At 37.8% G+C, this 22225-nt stretch overlaps 1 protein-coding gene across 1 annotated transcript in view; it reads left to right on the forward strand.

The window, feature by feature from the left end:
* Positions 1–21256, forward strand: part of LOC145995127 (photoreceptor-specific nuclear receptor-like) — a 46934-nt gene extending 25678 nt beyond the window's left edge. Inside the window, exons 4-8 of the mRNA XM_083131663.1 lie at positions 863–977; positions 4731–4831; positions 15587–15834; positions 18551–18794; positions 20994–21256. Coding sequence (XP_082987789.1) covers positions 863–977; positions 4731–4831; positions 15587–15834; positions 18551–18794; positions 20994–21232 — 947 coding nt within the window. The 3' untranslated portion in view covers positions 21233–21256. The remainder of the gene's footprint in view (positions 1–862; positions 978–4730; positions 4832–15586; positions 15835–18550; positions 18795–20993) is intronic.
* Positions 21257–22225: the final 969 nt, after the last annotated feature.

A 22225-nucleotide genomic window follows, 5' to 3' on the forward strand; every position in this document is an offset into this window, starting at 1 on the left:
CAATTTGCATCGTTTGTTATATTAAAAAAAATGTATTGTGATTATGAAAGGTTTGTACCAGAAATCTACTTGTTTTGTAGCTTTAAATTTAATAATGTAATTTTTATTGACATTGAAATTTACGTACCCCGTTCTGCCCCGGGGTCCCCTAAATGTACGGGTTTGACAAGACATTCAGACCACCCTGGAGTACCAGAAACAATACATTTTTAGAGTATCTCGGTGTTGAAAGCTGACCTCCGTGGAGGAGTGGTTAGCACAGCGCGCTACGACGACAGGGATCCCGTGTCGGCATGGGTGTTCTATGTAAGTGTCCCTTCATCAATTTCATCACTCGTCTTCATCGTCAAAAGTGACAGAAAAGAGACACTAAATAACGAAAATCAAATCAAGTCAGTGTTGCAAATTGCGAAAACAGTTTGAGAGAAAGTTAATTTACTAGACAATATTCTTCAAAGAATGATGTACCCCATGAGGAAATTAATGGCTTATTGAGTAATGCAGAACTGTAGTTTCATATTATTTTAATACATTTATTTACAGACCATACTATGATTCCATTACATTATGAACTCTCCCCCTCCCAAACGTGTACGCCTATGTGGATGCTCTGCTTAGATGGATCAATCAATGGATTGCATCCCTCCAAAAGCAGAGGATTTAATTTTTATATTGGTAATTTAAATACATCTACGTCTTATTTTAATCCATCAAGAATTTGAAATTTATCTGGCAAGGGACTGTACATTTTGAGCACTATTCACATAAGCATATTATTATTAGTAGTAATATGTGAACAGTATTTCCTGATTTCAAGGTAAAGTTTAATCCTTTTTATTTTTATTTTTTCCAATCCCGACAGCCGTTCAGAATGAAAGGCAACCCAGGAACACTGCTACGATTCGTCCCGAAGCTCTTGTCGAGATGGACCAGGAAAGAGCCCTCAGAGAGGCTGCTGTAGCTGTTGGGGTCTTCGGGTAAGTCTTGAAAACTTAATGCTTGCATATGAGAATAAGTGATTTCAACGAGGATAACATCAAATTTTTAGGGACGTTGTCCACATGCCCCCAAATTTTCCGCGATATAGAGGACTCCCAAATTATTTATTCCGAAAACCTTGAATGTAAATCACATTCGTTTTAGCTATTGGGTGTGTAATTTCAATACAGATATAATTGACATGCATTTTTACGTTTATTTTCAATTTAGTATCTTGTTTCAACTTTGTCTGTTGAAGACAGTGTCCATAGAGACTAAGTTGAAAATAAACGTAAATTATATGTGTATTAAAACACTCTTAAACAGATCAACCTATAGCCACATCCCTATCAAATGCAGCATTGCCTTGAATAGTTTCGCATTAACATGCAATCTGTTTTATGCTTTAAAATTGTACCCGTATACTCTCACAAATATAGTATAATATCCCAGTGTACAGATATGTGCACAATTTTTTTAGTCTTTCTCAAATTGGATACAGAATAACAGATTAGCATATCATGCGATTTTTGGTCATCCAAACAATTTCGAAGTGTGTATCAAGGTTATTAGAAGTATGTGTGTATTCATTTAACAATACTCATTCAAAGATGCAATAGTTATCAGAGAAAAATATCTGAATAATTTTTTATCAACGTGCTGCTACATTATTAAGCATCTTCTTAAATGTTACTTTACAGATCGTTAATTTTCTTCTTCTGGTTTGTCATTTAAGATAGTAATAACAATTTAATATAAAGTTTACTAGTATGGTCAATGCAATTCTTAGTGCAATTCTTGTGTAAGAATTGTATACAGTGCAATATGACTGTACCTGCATATTATGTATACAATGTGCAATGTGTTTGTGTATATACGTATGTATAAAACTGTATATGTACGTTATGAATTGCTATGTACTTTTATGCCTTATACATGTCAAGATGCTGCGTTTGAGTGAAGATTTGATCAGAAATATAATATGTAAATAGAAATCTAGGCTGTTCGGGAAAAAAGCACTAAAGTCAAAAAATGCAATTTTAATAGCAAACATTACACACATGATATAAAGGTTGGATCATCATTGTTTAGAATCTTTACACGTGCGTGGGTAATACAAAATTATACATATATTTTCTTTAAATGATTCAGTGTGACAAGAGAAAGTAATTTTAATGAATGTAGATGAAAGCCAGAGAAAATCTCAGTTTTTGACTTAACAGTTGGGCTGAAAAGTTTGTAGGCTGACTCATAGATGGCGTTACTAGAATTAAATCTATGTGATTTTTACTTAGTACTAACCTTCAAAAGATACGTGTATAAATTTCACAGCTGCCGGATAATTAGTTCGTGAGATATAGCATTGTGAGTGAAGCAGCTTTTGTTATTGTGAAAAAATGGATAAAAAAGAATTTCGTGTGTTAATAAAGCATTGCTTTTTGGCGAAAAAAAATACTGTTGAAGCCAAGGCTTGGCTTGATAAACATTATTCGGACTCTGCACCAGGAAAATCAACCGTTGAGAAGTGGTTTGCTAAATTTAAACGAGGCGAAATGAGCATCGAAGACGATGCACGCAGTGGACGCCCCAAAGAGGCTGTTACCGACGAAAACATCAAAAAAGTCCACAAAATAATTTTAAATGATCGTAAAGTGAAGTTGATCGAGATAGCTGAGATTATTACATAGCGTTGTTGGAGCGTTTAAATGATGAAATCACGAAAAAATGGCCCCATTTGAAGAAGAAAAAAGTGCTGTTTCATCAAGACAATGCACCGTGTCACAAATCAATGAAAACGATGGCAAAATTATATGAATTAGACTACGAATTGCTTCCCCATCCACCATATTCTCCAGATCTGGCCCCCAGTGACTTTTTCCTGTTTGCAGACCTTAAAAGAATGCTCGCTGGAAAGAAATTTAGCACTGATGAAGAGGTAATCGCCGAAACTGAAGCCTATTTTGAGGCTAAAGAGAAATCGTACTATAAAAATGGCATCGAAAAATTGTACGACCGCTATAATCGTTGTATCGCCCTCAAAGGCAACTATATTGAATAATAAAATCGAATTTTGTCAAAAAAATATTTTTTACTATGTTAGCCTACGAACTTTTCAGCCCAACTGTTATGTGCCTTTTCCCGAACACCATAGGGAAAAAATACATATAATCCGGGTATGTAAGGAAATATATTCATATGTGAAGCACCATTTTTTTAAAATTTGCTTGAGATGCACTTCTTTTTCTACTCAAGAAATAAAATAGACAAAATAAATGTGATACATTTATGCACTTTATCAGGAATCAGTAACAGATTAAGAATGTCGGACTATGAAGATATCCATGTAACCATCACTTCAGCAAAACGTTCTGCAAAAACTCTTTCATCAGTCATAGCTTGTGGCGTCGTAACACCGTGCACTTGAGTCAACATTGCAGGGAAAAGTTTCTGCGCAGATGAAAGCATTGAGGAAATGACATTTGGAGCTGATGTCACCTGTGTGTTCCTGTGATCTCCTTTCAGCGTTTGTTGCGAATGTTAACCTCAAACGTCTAATGTCTGCAGAACGGCTGTATAAACACCATCGGAATAAGCTTTGACTGTGGGATCATATTGTAGCATGTGCAACGCATCTCTATACGTCTGGTTACATCATGTAATATTCTTGATTCGAATTTTGGTTCAATGTTTACTTTTAATTTCACAGACACGAAACGTGTAACGGAAATGAGTGATTAAGAGTCATGGGTACACAGAAGGCGGAGTTATGAGAATCACTGTTTGTAACGGCACAGCAGAATTTATCAATCGTTGCACCCTTTTGTAGTACTTTTAATCCATCCCGTGCCAAAGTTGTTGCTTGAGAATAAGAACCATCAGGGGCCTGCCCGATGACGTAGTTATAATGTTGCCGCCATATAATCAAGCGGTCCCGGGTTCGACACCCGGTGGAGGCACATTGCACAGTGGTTTGGATCCCACTTTAAACTGTAAATCCAGTCTCATTAGCCGATCTGCGCATAAAGTGGACTTAAAACAACAATTCACTTCAAGAACCACACAAGGTTTTTCTTTCTCATTTGGATGAACCACACATAGAAAATTCCTGGATGCGCCTATGTTAAGAGTGTGCAGCGGAAATATAATAAAAGCATTTTTCCTGGAGGATTTGTTATAGGTAACATCCTACAAGAAAGATTTGGGACATTTTCTTTCTAATATTTTGGAGTGGCCCAGGAAAGTTTTTGGTTTTTGAACGACGATAGCACCGAAACGACGCACCAACGAGAACAATGTTACTGTTTGTTTTCATGTCCTCCATACGTTTCTGTGGTCCGTGGGCGCCATTAAAATGACACCCTGTGTATATATTATATGTATATATTCCATTTTAGAACAGGTTTTCACAAAGCTTTAAATTTTTAATGTAAAATTTGCATAACCTTGTACTTAAAACAAAAGAACAAAATTCACAAGCTGATTTTTATTTTTAAAAAATTGTGACTGTTTTCCAGATAGTTTTAACAGTTCTTTTTAAAACATGTACTATACATTTCCAGAACAAATAAAATTATAAGCCTCATGTCATCTTTTTGCACTAATTTAAAAAGTTCTTTAATTTCTTGCAAAGTTTTTCAAGAAAACAGATTTTGTGAGAGAACTAGTACCACAATCTAGTATAATAATCGTTAATTTAAAATTCACATCTATTGCAAGATTAGTAATTTTATAATTTTATTTTCTCCTTTCAGACCTCCGGTGTCCCTTGCAATGGGACTATCCCCAGCAAGGTACCAGACGGGAATGATGACGTCACCAAATGAAATACCACCCAAGCATGAAGCTGATGATGGTTCGTACTTGAAATGCTTTTAGACTCTCTCTTTCAAGTTGCAAACATAATTGCGATGCATATTTAAAAAAATCCTCACTCTCTTGGATTTCCCTTATTGTACTGTACAGTGGGATGCATAAGTATTGTTCGGCAAATTGTCCATGGCTATTTTTATCAATGATTCTCCTTTATCAGGTTTTTACGTTTGCTGGTGTAGAGGTTATATCAGCTTGTTTGCAAGTTTGTTTCAATTCTTGAAACTCCCATTGGGTAAAATAAAGGGCATGATGATGGCGATGGACAATTTTCTTGGTAATACTTATGCATCCCACTGTACATTAATAGCTAGTAGCTATTTGGTGAATGACTGACTATTTCGTTTGGTTAATACCTGGAATTGTCGCCGCTTTTACCTGTACTACTCTAATGGCAAGGCACTTGTATTCCGAAGGTCCATGAGTTTAATCCTTCAGGCAAGGGTGCCAGCAGGGTCTTTTGTCACGGGGCAGAGTAAGATTTCACAACTTGCTCTCAGTCATAGATTTTTTCTTTTATTATTGTTACTATAATTTTACAAATCATAAAATTGAAATTGAATTGGCACCGAGGGGTACTGAAAAATAAAGTCATTTCAAATTGACGGCGCATGAATTGCCACGTTCCGATCCCGACTTCGGGAAACGATTTCCCAACTTTTCGAGATCCGGAATAGTCGATTTGATTAGGTTTATTTTACTTCGCTTTTCTGTCACTTTTGGTTAATCGCGAAGATGAGAATGGGTGATGAAATTGATGAAGGAATACTCACAAAAACATTGAACCCGCAACCTCTGGCATAGTAGTGCACAGCACTAACCACTCCGCCTGAAGAGTCGATAAATTCCAAAGGATCATATTTAAAGGTAGGTTTTTTTTTGTATTTTCTGCACTATAAGTGTCTCAAATGTCTTCCATAAGTGCAAAAACTATCGCTTGACAGGGAAATAGTGTGTAGAATTCGAGACTTTCACCGCACCGGGAAATTTCGAAAATTTTCCGACCTGGATGGCAGAACACAAGCCAAGAGGATTATTATACTGGTCAGTTCAGTCGCCAGAGCCTCGTTAGTCTTCAAAATGCAATTCAGCGTGAAAATATATTATGGTTTAATTTATAATCATTATCATTATGAATGGACATTTTTCAAATATAAATAAATAAAACAGTGTTTTTGTAAATTAACAGGAAGAGTGATAGATTTTAACACTATATTGTAAATGTTATGGTGTAAGCGATGAAATAGCAACTTGTTGATAACTGAAACTGTATTTTTCTGGATTTGTTACAAAGAATTATTATTGAATTTAGCTCAATCTCGGGTGCATGAAGTGGAGTTCAAAAGATTGCAGACGAATGGAAGGAGAAATAGCGAAACATGGCGAGGGATTACGTTTTGATTGCGCGGTCGGTTGATACGGACTTCTTCGCTTGCCCTCTTTTCATTTTCTCTTCTCCGTCCCCCTTTTTTTTTCTAGAGGATCTAAAGGGGCCGGATTTCCGAAGTCAAGAAGAGTCAATTGCTGTGGTTGCGTCTGCAATCTTTCGTCCGTCTCTCTCTCTGTATCTCTTGCCTGTTGGTACATGAGCTGGAAGAATGATTGAAGCACGTTCCAGATAGAGAGGTTTCTCCGGAGCTTTTCAAACACGGAAGAAATCCGCTCGTAACATCAGAAAGGCTCAATTGGTGTTTCTATTCGAACCGGAAATTGAGAGGAGGCTCAGGCAGCGGAAGGGGAGGGGAGAGAGGGGGAGAGGGAGGGGGCGAAGTTCGATAGAAGCTACTCGAGGTTGGGGGCGAGAGTGACACAAGTTGCCATCCAAATTCACCGCTGCCTGTTCGTGCAAAGTTATCGATCGTTGTCCACGTCTGATAGGTGTAGACCTGTGGAAAGGGGGATGTTACTTGCTGCCAACGTCTACGACGAAACCCAACGGAATTTATGCAATGTTTCTCCACGTTCTGGCTGATGGTTGTTGCTTTTACGCAAGGTTGGTGTCCATGTAAGTGCGAAAGTGAGCCGCGCCACGATTTGGACATCAATCTTAAGTTCGGTTTCAGTCAATCCGAGTCGAATCTAAGTTTACTCGGACAACTGCACATTGACCAAACTCGAACGTTGCTAGTAGCGGATTAACTGGCTACTCCCTTGAACACAGAACTCGAAAAGCATCCAATATAGATTGGTGCTATTTTGGTGCATCAATTGGCACCGTTAAGCGTATAATCTTAAGTGATGCATTTGTAGTGTATCACACAGCTGGTAAGAGTACCCTTTGATGTATTTCTGTATATATTTTAAAGGATCAAGTGCATCAGTAGCAGTTTATGCAGCTTAAAGCCGCGTTTACACCGGGGTTGCTAACACGTGTTACCAACAAATGTTGGTAACATTTCGAAAAACTCTTGTGAATGTGTTATCAACATCTCATGTTAGCAACAGATCTCCCGTGATGGCAACAGAAATTTCTTTATCCACAAGAAGTCGGTAAAGATCAAAGAATGTTAGCAACATTTGTTACCAACACATGTTAACAGAGCCTTTTCGCTGTTAGGAACATTTCCCCTGCTTCCCCTCCACCATCACGCCAGTGACAGCCAGCGAGTGCTAAAGCATCGTTTCGTGCGAGGTGTGTTTTGTTTTGTATTTTTTTTTTATCATGGGAAATCTTTTGAGTGAGATGGAGTGGTCAAAGGATCAACTGTTGAACTTAGTTGAATTGTTCCGCGAGAAGCCTGTCCTTTGGGACCAAACTTATCCACAATTTAAAAAACAAAAACGAACAGGTCACTTCGGCTATAATTAGCTCTTGCCAGCAGTGAAGGTCTCACACAGAATCTTCTTGGTCTTCTCTTGCACCAAAATGACACATGCTACAACTTTCTCCACACTCGACATCTTGCAGCCAACTGAGGTCATGCAGCCAAAATGTTAACAAAAGTTTTTAACAAAAATAAAGTCAAACTAGTGTTCTGGTTACCAACATTTGTTGACAACATCTGTTGGTAACAAAAAGTTGATAACATTTGTCGGTAACATTCGGTGTAAACGCGGCTTAATGTGTTACTGGAGTCAACCTATCTGTTAAATTGATCCATTTTGAATTCTGTGGGGACGGATTATTTTTCTATAGCTGCTACTCCTATATTCATATGTGTTACTAGTTCATTAAACATTTATGGCTAATTTTAGGCTACTTCAGAGTGGCGATTGCTATATTTACGACGTCAAGGATGTGACGATAGCTATATTTGTTAGCCAAAGAAACGATCCACACTTACTTTGCCTTGCTATATTTTACTTCGCTTCTCTGCCACCGTTGGACCATCGCGAAGATGAGAATGAAAAGTGATGAGATTAATGAAAGGACAATCACAAACACGCGTGAACAGGACACAACACAGTTACCGTATTGCACCGCATAATTGTGACGCCATACTCTTTCAGTCTAAAAATTGATGTAAACCTTTCATCGCGTAATGGTTGCATAGTATAATTCTGTACGTCGCGTCATTTAAAAGATAAACAGAGCAGCATATGAATATGCATTTTCTCAAATGTAATATTTCATCTTACAACTTTTTTTTGTCAGACAGGAAAATTGTTCGCTAAACCGTCACGAAGAAACCATGTGCCTCGATTTGGCTATTCAATTTAACGTATATTTACGAGTATTTCGTTCTCCTACACGCTGCCTCGGAAATCTGTGGAGCAAACCATTGCGCTCTGCTGCAAACGGCTGGTAGCTGCATTCGCATTTTACCCTTCATGTACTCACCTCCTATCTCACGTGTTCATTCGAGCCCTATGTAGTCCAACTACCGCAGAGCACTTGTTTGCGTTAGTTTGCTCCAGAGATTAACGTAATCATGCACCTAAGACATTTTAGTAATAAATTATTCTGAAGTAATATCGCAACAATTAAAAAAACAACTAATGGTCTCCTCCCACTTAAAAAAAGAAATGCGACGAATGTGTGGTGAAATACGATCCTTTACAGTTACTTTACAGCACTTCAATTGTTAATTTGAAAATTTGAAACGCGAGTAAGAGCTAAATTTGGCAACTTTGTTTCCAAGTACGTACGTGTTCTCTGGATGCTAAGGTGAAAGAATTTTCGTGCATAAGGCAAGGAAGCTGGACTTCGTTGCATGCTAATTTTGGAACATAACGCTTGATTGAAATCTGTCATTTCTAATTACACGCGAAGACGTCACTGTTTTGAGCAGGTGCAAAGAGCCTCCACGTCCAAAGAACCGTAGCCAGCATGCGAACGATTTTTCGAAATAAAATCATTCAAGCAAAGTTGACTTCTTGTTCCTTTATTTTTAATTTTTTTGTAATAATGTAAATATATGAAGACCATAATGTAGTATAATAAAACAACATGTAAGTCTTCATATACGCGGGTTGGAAATTTAATAGTGGCAACACTGCTGTATATACCCCACGAAACGGAACCGTGCTTCTCACTTATACCACGTGTTACTTTGATACCTAAGCTACCTCTCAGTAAATGGACTCTTCCTTCCAACACTAGGCGCATGTGCAGTGACGAGAGGAGTAGAGTGTCGTTGGAGTTGGCGGTCTAAGCCCACTAATGTGAAAGTTCTGGTGATTCTCGCCGTACCTCCAGGACAGACCATCAATGCGCATGGTATTACTGTTAATTTTTGGAACATAACCTGCGACCTGCGTTGCGAAAGAAGAGGGGACGCTTCCTGCTGAATCCTCCCATCATTTTGTAGGGCAATGCTCGGACGCATGTAGCGCAACCTGTGGTTGATTTGTTAGCTCGATGGGGCTGGCAGATGCTTTACCAGCCCCTGTGACTTTGATTTGATCCCTAAGATGAAGGAAAAACTTCGTGGCTTCCGCTGTTTCAGAGGTTGTTCAGGCAATACACTGCTACATTCGAACCATCAATAGAACAGGCGCTGCTGCAGGTATGCTAGGACTTCCACATCACTGGCAATGGGTTGTACACAATGATGGTGACTACATCGAAGGGCTGTAAAAGTTTCACAGAGGTATCTCTTTTGTATCATTTGAGAATAAATAGTTGCCACCATTAAATTTCCAACCCACATATTTATTTTATTACAATTATTAAATTAAAATGATAATTAATTGTGTGTAATTTGCTTGCAGGAAAATTTCCAGCAAACAGTTAAAAGTAAGTCACAGTTAGTGTTCAAGTACCAGTAACTATAACTTAGTTACTATAACTCCTGTGGCTTGTCTCCTCAATTCAAACCATGACTGTGGAGAAATGCATTGCGAAATAAGGTTGCGTAAGTTGTGTTCTTAACATGTAGCTATCGTAGTGTGTTTTCGACCTAAAGGGAAGCGGAAATACTAATGCAATTTAAACTAACCTGCTTAGCCTACTATGTTGTCATAGTTTACCACTTATTACAAAGAGTAAATAAATTATTACACGACCATTCAAAATCTCCCAAATTAAATTCTTATCTCAACGTAAACGTTATGACCAAAAATAGATACACTGGATAATCACTCATCTGTAGGATGTGTCGATCTTTTTCCAGGATATAATAATAAATAATTGTTTTATTATTGTTATTTTAAAACAATACTATTATATCACACTATTTGTATTGATTACAATTATTATTTCTACCATTCAATTTTATGTCAGTGGGTTTAACTCCCCTCCCCAAATACAAATTTCTAACGACGCCCATGATAGCCAGTTCACATTATATAGAATTGAAACATGTTTTATGGAGATATTAACATCAGCAATGGAAAGTATTTAGATTTTTTATTAGAAACTAAGAAAATTGAAGTTGGTTGAAGAAAAGCTTTCTAAGCGCGTGACTTAAGTTACCGAGAGAACAAAAATGCATTCAAGCAGTTGGTCGCCTGACGATTTTTTGTAATTAAACCACGGTGGCCAGGGAGGAGAAAAAAGGAGAAAAGATTAGAGTGACTAATTGGTATCAATCCCAATGGAACCAAAATTAATTAAAGGCTCCGGACTTGAAGTTGCGGCGATAACAGGGATTAAAATTCGTGCAAAGTTAACTCCGCCTATAAGAATCCTCAAGTAAGCCTCGTTATGGAAATATCGAGTTCGGAAATAGGATTTAACTAACGAAGAGAGAGAGAGAGAGGGAAAAATGTCCGCTCGTTTAAAGTTTAGAAGCTGTCGTTTCCGAAATCTTCAGCTGCAAGGGACGAGGCGTTACAGAAGAACGTTGGTATATTTTCTTTGTTTCCTCGTTCCCCGAACAGAATTAAAATGTCTTCCAAAAAGGATCCTACTTTTCCCTACGCATGTCATTCTCATATTTTATCTTTCTTAAGCACGACTGTGTAATCCGGTTGTGAATCTTCTAATTTGTGCACTTATCAAAAAAGCTTGGCGTCAGACAAATGTAAACCCTCTCGTGCCGAAACGGTGCAAAGCTAGTTAGTGACAGGAGGAAAAGAAGAGACAGCAAGAAAAATGAAAAGTGATTGAGCAAGATGCGGGTTTCTTAAATGAAATTTTCCTTTGTCGGGGAGCAGCCCCGTAGCTTAGCGCCCTATGCAGGATTGTGGTTTGGCGCCTCCCCACACTACCAAGCACCGACATTGTAATATTTACATCCTACAAATTTTGATTTTATTGGTTTATTTATTTTACTTCTCTTTCCCTGCTACTTTTGGCTAATTATGAAGATGGGGATGAGTGATGATATGATGAAACTGATGAATGAACACTCTGAAACGCCCATGCCCAGGCCGGGATTCGAACTCGGGACCCCTGGTGTCGTAGCGCGAAGTGATAACCACTCCGCCACGGGGACCGGCCTTAATAATTTTGAAATGAGAAAATAAGGAAAAGCTAATTAAAAAAATATCGGTTATATTTAAAGATATGTAGTTTGTATTTCTGATTTCAAAAAAAGCTTAGAATACTTCAGTTATTTCTTAGGGTCAGAAGAACTTCTTTCAATTACTATTACTACTTTGGGAAACAGGAAATTCCAGCAGTGTATTGCCAGACCTTAAGACTACAAGTAAAATAAGAAACAAGGTTAAGAGTGGCAATTAAAATAAATAATAAGGTACCTGAATCCAATATGGCCTACCCACACAGCACACAAATCTCCAAACCACATCCACTGGATATTGGTGTCGGAAGCCCTGGATATCCAGGAATATCCAATAGATATCCATTGGATGTCCCCTGGATATCTATTAGTCCGCATACGTGATATCCAAGGGATATCCAGAAATGAATATGTTTTGGACATTTACGGATCACTTTTGAACATATTTTGGTCATCAAGTGTGCTTGGATTTAGACATTTTTGTACGTACTTTGAATATTGTGTAACGAATTATAGAATTGTACTTTCTCTAGGAGCTTCAATCTGACCGAGGGTCCTTCACTTGTTTTCACCAGCTGTCTGCTCCTCTGAGATATTTTAATTATGCAGAGTCAAGTGTGTACAGACTTCCTGAAACATTGGAGTGACAAGAAGCAAACAAGTAAACAGGTAGCAATATGCTTACTGAATAGGAAGAAATACTTGACGAATCGGCGTGGAGGAAATCTCTACTGACAGAGGTTTAGAGGGGAAGGCAGGCTTGGTAGAGAAACTTTTAGATTTGACTTGAGACAGTCAGGAGTACATTTGGGAGTCTTGGAAGGAGAGTAGTTAACAAACACACACATCCTATATAGGCGCAGACGCATATAAACACACACACAACACAAACAGACTCACAAAACACACATCTACATATCCGAAAAATGTCTCATATTCACATCATATCCATGTAATAAGCAGAGTATTGAGCTTGTTCTTCACTGCCACGTGCAGATATCGCAACTTCCTGAGTTCAAACTGGCGACAACGACTAACAAGCGAGACAAAGCACTTTGACCTGGACTTGCGCGCGCATGCGTGACTCGCTGGGGAACAGACAACGGCCACACGGGCGATCCTCCGAATATCCAGAGGAGGAGCTCTTATGGACGCAAAATGGATATCGCCAATATACATGAATCTTATATCCTATGCATATCCCTTGAGAGATTTGTGACACTATAAGCGAGTATTGAATCGATTTTAGTCTCCATTGTACGCGTATTGTATCGTTTCTGATTCTAAGATAAAAAAGTTTCAATACCTAATAATAGTAAATAAGTTTCTAAACGCTAATGAAAGAGTTCAATTATTGTTTCAATTGCACGATAAAGTACAAAAAAAGAATATCAATGTTCATTTTCTAATATTCGAAACAGATTCTGTTTATATTTATTATAGATATCCAGTTTAGGACAAGATTTGGCTCTGTATTGGATATCCAGAATGGGATGAATTTTAGATATACAGTTTTGGACAAGATTTGGCTCATTCTAGGGTAGACAGTACTGAACAGGGGCATCGCCACTGGTTGGGCGAAGGTGGGCTCTAGCCCACCTTAAAACCTTAAAATAGTCTCAGCCCACCCGTCTGCCCACCCAAATAGAATGAATACATGATATATATTACAGTATTTAGATAACGCAAAGTACCAAGCTAGGAAATAATTATAGTATAAAGCACACAAAGCGGCCTTAACAATTGACTAACATAACTCAGTATCACTTCAAAAGTGAAGAACGTTTCTAGATTCTCCATTAGATCGGTATCCTTTCATTAACGTGCGAAAATTGATTACGTGCGCCAAAGTGATCGAATTAAACTTTTAACACGTAAAAACAATGAGTGAACCTACAAAAATATTTAGGCTATTGAACAAATTTGTTTAAAATGGTTATTCCAGAATGCTTTTTAGTATTCCGGTAACTGTGACTAAATGAGTTTTGGTAAATTATATCTTTTTTTTTTAATTTTATAAGTTGAATATAATTTTTTCATTATTACGTTTACAAGCTTCGTTTGTCTTGTAAAAGCAAAGAGGAGCTTTTCTTTAACCGATGGAAGCTTATTTTGCTTTATTTTTATAATAATAGTTTTTTTTACAACCTACAGGAAATTTGTATGCCGAATTTTTAACACTAATAAAATTTGCATACAAAATATTTGTAATAATTGCATTATAACTATGAATTTGAGCCATGAACAAGAATGCTCCAGCACAGCACAACGTTCATGAACGTCGCTCCACCTTCAAAAATTTCCAGCGCCGGCCCTTTTCATGACCACCGAGCCAGAGCCCACCTAAAGATATGTTATTCACCCTTGAGCCCGACTGAAGGTACTGAAACAGTGAAGTGAAATGTATACCTAGGTATTGAGGTAAGATTGTATTTCCGAAGAAGGACCGCTAAAATTATTTTTCGTTTTCGCAGTAGTGACTTGCCGCTTCTCGCTGTACATGAATTCCATAATTTATATTTGAGGCTTAATTAAAAAAGGTTATCCCACCACACGAGAGAATATTATTAATGCCTGACCCCTTATGCATACAGTAAGATCCTTCACAGCTCCCTATATAATGTGTTTATTGCACGTTGGTTGAAAGGAGAGCGCTTTGTTGTTCGAGCAAAATTTCGAATTCTCTAAGAGTTTTAAAGTTATATAACGGCATTATTTTACACAGCAACATGATTTGTTTCGAATTATAAAACCGACGAGGCATTTCACGTGAAAAATGCTTATGTTCAGTAGGCAAAAAATTTCCTTTTTCAATTACAAAAAAATCGGGTTCATCGAAGCGCTTTATTCAATATAATCACACGTTTGTTTGCACGCAGGTTCGTTTCTGGTAAAAATTTCCAAACAATTGCTGTCTGACAAAAAATAAATATAGTGTTTTTTTTTATATTTATCATTCGCTTTAGAACTCTTTGTGGTTTTTATTATAGCAGAGGCTGTTGAGATGTATCAAAGCCAAATTGAACACGAAAAGTAAAGGTTTTGTTCTGGCGGATAAATTGATTTTGATTTATTGTTGAGGAAGTGTGTGATTTGTCCATGATTTGAAATTGCGCAGACATGTGTGGAGAAACATGTTCATATCATCCGTCCGTTACGAGATAGTGTCTTCCTTTTATAGGTTATCAATAAGATAATTATTTGAATCTAGATTTATTTAATTAGTTAGATTCAACTTAGAAGGGAATATTACGCTGCTAAACGTGAGGTTCTTGAGGTCTAACTTGTCATTCGATTCGATGATCGATGATATGTGTGATCCCACGCCAAATCAGAAAGGTGTTGATTTCGGCGATTTTTGGTAAGCCGGTTTGGATCTTATTGTCATTTAATCCCTTTCAAGGATTTTGGATGAAAAATTAAATCCCTCCGTTGCACGACGATTTTCAAAAATTGTTTATTTACGAAACATGGTATTTTAAAATATGTATGTCCTTACACCAATCAAGCCAGAAAGATGACAACAAGTTTCATGAAGAAAATATAGAGTGATGCGTATTATTTTATCAAAGTGGTATTTCGAATTCGGCTCAAAGTAATAAAAAGTATAGAAATACAAATTACAGGATCTCGGATACGTTGCTTCTCTCTCTCATCTCTGATCGTTGTATCGATAGTAACTTTACGTATGTGAGTCATTACTTGTATTAATAATGAACTAAATGAAATATTGTACGGCTTAAATGTAACCCCATTAAAATAATAATAATAATATGTCAAATGTAGCTTGCGAGAAAAGTATCTTTTCGTAGTGCTATTTCTGTATGTCGTAAAACTAATTTTAACATTCTTAGCCTTATTAATACTAATACACCCTCTTCCCTTCTCAGACGACAGCATTGACGTTACAAACGAAGAAACGATGCCGCCACGCTCTCTCAATTGCTCCGTGGCCGCTCCGACCGTCTCCGCGCTTAGCGCTATGACCGGGCTCGCGGCGCCGAGACCAGCGGAAGCTCCAGCCGTCTACCCGCCTGGACAGGAGACGGTCTACGAGACCTCGGCACGGCTGCTCTTCATGGCGGTCAAGTGGGCCAAGAACCTCCCGTCTTTCGCTAGCCTTCCCTTCAGGGACCAGGTAAGGGGCTTTTCTTAATGTTAGAGGATCAGCCAAACTTTGGTGATCCTTTCCTACCTAAGTCTATTGAACTATTCTCTGTCTTCTGCAGGAACGAAGTCGATTCGACCAAATGCTTGTGGCTCCTGAGAAATACTATTAGTTGTTCCAATGACAGATGTGCAGGAATCTTGAGCGGAGAACTACACTGTCAAAAGTTGATTTCAGAAATAACGATTTAAGACCGTCAATTTCCACCGCCATCCAAAACATGACCGTGGCCATTTTCAAAGAATTAACGGCCATTAACACAATTAACCTAATTAATGTAATTTTCATGAATCAGTGTCTAAAATATATTTATTCTGCACGCAACTGATATTTAGGCTATAATCATCATCTATCTTTATGCATGATAAAATGTTGAAATTTAGATAAAAATGGTTGCGCCCCGTTTTCTGCAAATTACCAGGCAAGCTGTTAAATTTTAACGGTGCATTTTCTTCTTACGCTTGATTCAGTAATGGATGGCACCCTTATTCCCCACCCCAATCACCTGAATTTAAATATCTCACTTTCTGAAGAATAAAGACGGCTTTGCTTGATTTATTGATTGTTTTTTTAAAAATTTACATCTCATTTCTGCCACTTTGGCTAATAGCGAAGATGAGGATGAAGGGTGATGATATTACATTAATTAATGAAGGAACAATCACAAACACACATGGACAGAAATTGATAAAAGCGCACACTAACACATAGGCATGTGCCAGGCGCCAGTCAGAGCCTTAGAAAGTGACACCCCTTACACGACAACGATTGTTACATGGAACGTCGTGTTGGTCGCACCATCTACGAGAAAAATCGAAGGTCCGTGAAGTTAGGCCGTCATTTGTCCACAAAATTAACCAAGATAGGTCCTTCGTTAGTGCTGGTTTCTGTCATAAATAGTATGTTGGTTCTTCTATAGATACGTCCACAAATAGGGCCATTTTAAAACAGTGCGGACTAACTTCACGTAGCCCGTTATTTGTCGAGAAAACTCATTATTAAACTTTGCCCATAATTAGTGCTATCATGTTAGTGTTGATTTCTGCCGAAAACATTTTCGTTTTCCACCGAGGAGCCCCCATGTATTGAACCATGTCATGAAGAGACTTTATGAAAGTAAGCCTCCACACATTATCCATCTAGCCGGCGCCCATGGCGGAGTGGTTAGCACATCGCGCTACAACGCCAGGGGTCCCGGGTTCGAATCCCGGCCTGGGCATGGATGTTTGTGAGTATCCATTCATCAATTTCACCATGCCATCATTCATCGTCATTTTCGCAAATTAGCCAAAAGTGGCACGAAGTAAAATAAAGCAAATTAATCAATCAAAACATTATCCATCTCGGCCATAGTTGAATTGATGTGACTATAGCACCGGGTTAGGGCGGGTCCCTCGTTTGATACCAGGTTAGTCCCGATTAGCCTAACTGCACATAAAGTAGGCTTAACATATTAGGACCACATCTAACCCCTTACCTCATGATCTTCTCAAATCCTTGGTTGATGCTGTGTGAGCAAGAGAACATAGTAAAATTGGATATAGCCTATATCTGCTGCACCGATATTCTGATTTAGGTATAGTCACCGGCAATAAAAATGGGACACCTATACTTCACTCTAAGGCGTTATGTGTGTTGCCTAACCCTACTGCGATAAGTAGATTTTAATAGCAACCCACAACCGTAGAGTTAAGCAACACATGTAACGCCTTGCAGGGAAGCGAATATTTCAGGATCAATCTGTCCCAATTTTATTGTCGGTGACTGTACATTCACTAGAACCCTACTTATATTCATCAAACTCACCACCTTGATTACATTATATGATGGAAACTGGGTGCTATCTAGCCCAAGACGATCTGCAATATTATTATACGTACTACACTTAAATATGAATTTTGTGTGCCTGCCGATACAGTAGCTTTTGACATTTTACATTCATATTCGCTAAACCTTACAGCATACTTCCTTTCATCGACTAACTTCGGTCGCTTAATTTGCATAATGGATAGTAGCAGTTATCAAGTCCCGTGAACGCATGCGGTGCATGATGCGCATGCGTCAATTGTGGGAAAAAGGACAGTTGCTCTGCGACGACATTAATGAGCATTTCTACATTCTAATTTCTTCATATAGGAGAAGTATTTATCTTTCTGAAGTGAAAGAAAGTAATAATTCTTTTCCCACAATTGACGCATACGTCACTTCAGATCCAAGAATTGTAATATAAGCTTAGTTGAGCGCTCTCGTGTAAAATAAATACTTCTCCTATATGAAGAAATTAGAATGTAGAAATGCTCATTAATGTCGTCGCAGAGCAAGCTGTCCTTTTTCCCACAATTGACGCATGCGCAGTATGCACCGCATGCGTTCACGAGACGCCTCTTATCAGCAAAGTTTGATGAGTTTTGTCTAAGAGTGACGGACTACGTCAAGTTAGCACGCCCCATTGAGAATATCCCTATTTTATTAAATATAGAAGCACTAACGAAACACTACTGCAGAAAGGAGTACTAACATAGCACTAATGATGGACAAAATTTGGTTAATTTTCTGGACACTTAACAGACATAAAAATCGACAAATGTCGGAACCTTATTTCAACCCTGTGCTTGGATTCACACTTTAGATTCTCTTATGTCTCTTTTCCAGGGCAATAATTGCAACAATTGAATCTTTGTTGCAGGTGATATTGCTAGAAGAAGCCTGGGCAGAGCTCTTCCTTCTCAACGCCATCCAGTGGTGCATGCCGTTGGAGTCCAGCCCCTTGTTCTCGGTGTCTGAGCATGCGCAGGGAGTACCCAACGGGAAGGCGAGCCAGGTGGCCTCTGACGTCCGCTCTCTCAACGACAATTTGCTCCGCTTCAAAGCGGTCAGCGTCGACCCGGCAGAATTCGCTTGTCTCAAGGCCATCGTTCTCTTCAGAGCAGGTAAAAATCAGGCAAGAAGAAAAGGAATTATTCTTAGTCCTAGCTTAACCATGCCGTACTATAAACTTTCTTACCTGAATGGGTGGGGGCCTCAGAGGCCCACACATTTTTTAATCACTAAAATTTAAGAAAGTATTTTGTTATTATTATTATTATGATTTGCTTTATTTTACTTCGCTTTTTTGCCACTCTTGGCTAATTTGCGAAGATGGGGATGAGTGATGATATGATGAATAGACACAAACATCCATGCCCAGGCCAGGATTCGAACCCGGGACCCCTGTATTTTGTTATTGAATCACTGCTTCTTTTGTTGTTTGTGTAGATGAAGTTATATAATAATTCCCATTAGTTAAAAAAAACAACAGTTATTGCATGAGTGTCACACGCATATTTTATTATTCACTAAATCACATATTAATGTTGCATCAGTGCTTTCTTGTATATGCGTGCAGTTACATACTAATTATAACAATTAAAGAATACCATCATTACCAACAAATTGCACAGTTTTTGGGGCACGAGTGTAATTTCGGAATACACATCCCAATGGGAAGGATGTGGGGTCTGAAATGAATATTGCCCCTATGTACGTTGCCTCTATGATTTTATGAACAAAAGTAATATAGAAACATTGGGAACACCCTGAGAAGAAGTGTAATTTATTTTCATTTTTTAAATAAAAACATTCACAGTTGAAAAATCGATAGAAAAAGAAGTGGTGGGCCTAGTGTTGCTGTGAAATGCTGTCTCGTCTCGAAAATATTCGTTTGTCAAAGGGACACATGATCAATCTCGTCTCGTCTCGAATTTTTAAAAGCCTGTCCCGTCTCGTCCCGTGGGCAACACTAGGTGGGCCTTACTCCCCCTCCCCCTCGAGTAAGATAGGGTTAACATTTCTTCTACTCTCGAAATGCAGCCGTGTAAAGTTGGAAAATCTCTGTATTTCGATGCCACAGTGCAGTGGTTCTCAAAACGGGTTCTGTGGTGTCTCAGAAATTATGGAAAGGTCAGGGGTTCAGTGAGACGATCATCCATAATGGCGACATTAATAAAATCGACATACAACACAGTATTTTGAAGCCATATTATTACTCTCATGCAAAATGTGAAATATAAATTATGAAAGAATTTATTTTCTTTTGGAGTTTTTGTTGTAAGTCTACTTTGTGTACAGAGAGGGATTGGATGTACAGTTTAAAGTGGAATCCGAACAACTATGTACCACTGGGTACCGAACACGGATCTCTTGATTGCAGTGCTCCGCTTTTAGACTCAATTTATAACATAAGCTTACTACGTACTAAAAAAAAACTTGTGGTGTAGTAGTTGTAGAGGGAAAACGGGTGAAATCTGAACATAGGATTTCTTCCGTACGTTCCGTAGCTTTTAAGGGGGGGCGGATTGTTTGAGAATCACTGCCATAGCATATTCTACAGATAAAATATATTCCAATTTCCTCAGTTCTTACCGTAATAGCCAGTTAGAGGCAAGCTGTGCAATGCAATGAATAAGGATTATTTCACATTTTTATGAACTTTTTATGAATTTAAAATCAATAATAGCTATTCATGCGAAGAAATAACATTTTATGTTAATAATAGATGATCTATACATGAGCGTAATTTCCATGTTTATTTTTTTGTTTTTATAGATAATTTTGCAAAACAAGAATTATTGTTAGTAAGTACTTCCTAGTTAAGAGCTATATAATTTGCTATCTTGTACCTTTTACTTTTCTATGAATTGTTAATTAGTAAATAAATGCGAACACTTCAGGCTATACAAAAAGGTATTATTCAACATCCAATAAAAATATATTGTTGTAATCAGTTATTTTAAACAGGTAAGCATGCCAGTCATTGAAAATGCTTAATCCCATAAGAATTAGTGATCATTCAACTCAGATTAAGTTTCAGGATATGTCGTTCGACTAATGTTCATTTTCCAAGCAAGAGTCCGTATAACCGTCCCTTTCACTTCGAGATGTTACTGAAGGCAACTTAGTTACTGAACCATTACATTTTCATCACACTTATCTTTTAATTTGAAAAATATTATTAACAAATAATATATTTACGTTTTGTCCACACTCAACATTAGAGCTCTATAACAAAAAAATAGCAGGCTATGTTTCGTTACCAGTATCACCTACAGTTTCGATTCGTTTATAATGAATTTGTTATCTCTTTTTTCCAGAAACTCGTGGTCTGAAGGACCCGGTGCAAGTGGAAAATCTCCAGGACCAAGCGCAAGTGATGCTGGGTCAACACACGAGAGCACAGCATCCGACGCAACCAGCAAGATTCGGTCGCTTGCTCCTGATGCTGCCCCTGCTTCGGCAGGTGTTGACGCCGCGCATAGAGCAGATCTTCTTCCAGAGGACCATCGGCAACACTCCGATGGAGAAAGTCCTCTGCGACATGTACAAGAATTAACTCTAGGCTAACTGAATGGACACACAGAGCAGTCTTACAACACACAGATTATATAACAGATTCGAACTGTATTGTATGGTCTGCTTACTGCGATAACGGTATTTACATTATGGCTGCAATTAATAGATGTTCATCTCCTTCGATCTTTGATTCTTTACATATTGTTCCTGAATACTAAAACATTATCAAAACCACGACACTTTCAGTTGTTACAGATTTTAGTTATTAAAGATTTTTCACATCAATTTTAAAAGGAAAAAATATACAATTTTTAAAATTAAATCAAACAATCTTTTTGGAGCCAATATACAGTATGATTCCAGATGATAATTATGGAGATTACAAAAAAATAATTAAAATAATTTATTTTGCACACACGTTGTACACCATTATATTTGAGTCTGACGAAAGAACAGGAGTTAAACTTTTTGTTCTGAAGTTTTGTGTAATTGGTATATTACGGATATCTAGCGATTCTTTATGGAAATAAATATTAAGATTAAAAATGTAATTTGATTTGATATTTAGCGTCACTTTTCTGCCATTTGTGGCTACTCACGACGATGAGGACGAGTGGTGATACGATGAAATTGATGGACACTCATGCCGTAATTCGAACCCGAAACCCGTGGAGTCGTAGCGCGCTATGCTAACCACTCCGCTACGAAGGTCAACAATTAAAAATATAATTAACAAAATAAAAACAGGCAGAGTGAAGTCCGTTTACATGCCTTATGAATGAGTCTTCAACATTTATTGTCATTTCACACAATCATTCATAATGTTCATAATATACAGTTATTTTCAGAAGAAAACAATGCTATACTCTTTATCCAAACGTAAATGCAATTGTGTTCAATTTGAAACTTCAATTTAGCAAATTTCTACTTTTCAATCTAGGTATAACTACTTATTACAGACTTGGACCTAATAGAAAACAATTGCTAATAGCAATCAAAGGACGCAGTAAAAATACAAGTAATGGCGATTAAA

Source organism: Lepisma saccharinum, chromosome 11 (genome assembly GCF_977018435.1).
Source record: "Lepisma saccharinum chromosome 11, izLepSacc3.1, whole genome shotgun sequence".
Taxonomy (NCBI): Eukaryota; Metazoa; Arthropoda; class Insecta; order Zygentoma; family Lepismatidae; genus Lepisma; species Lepisma saccharinum.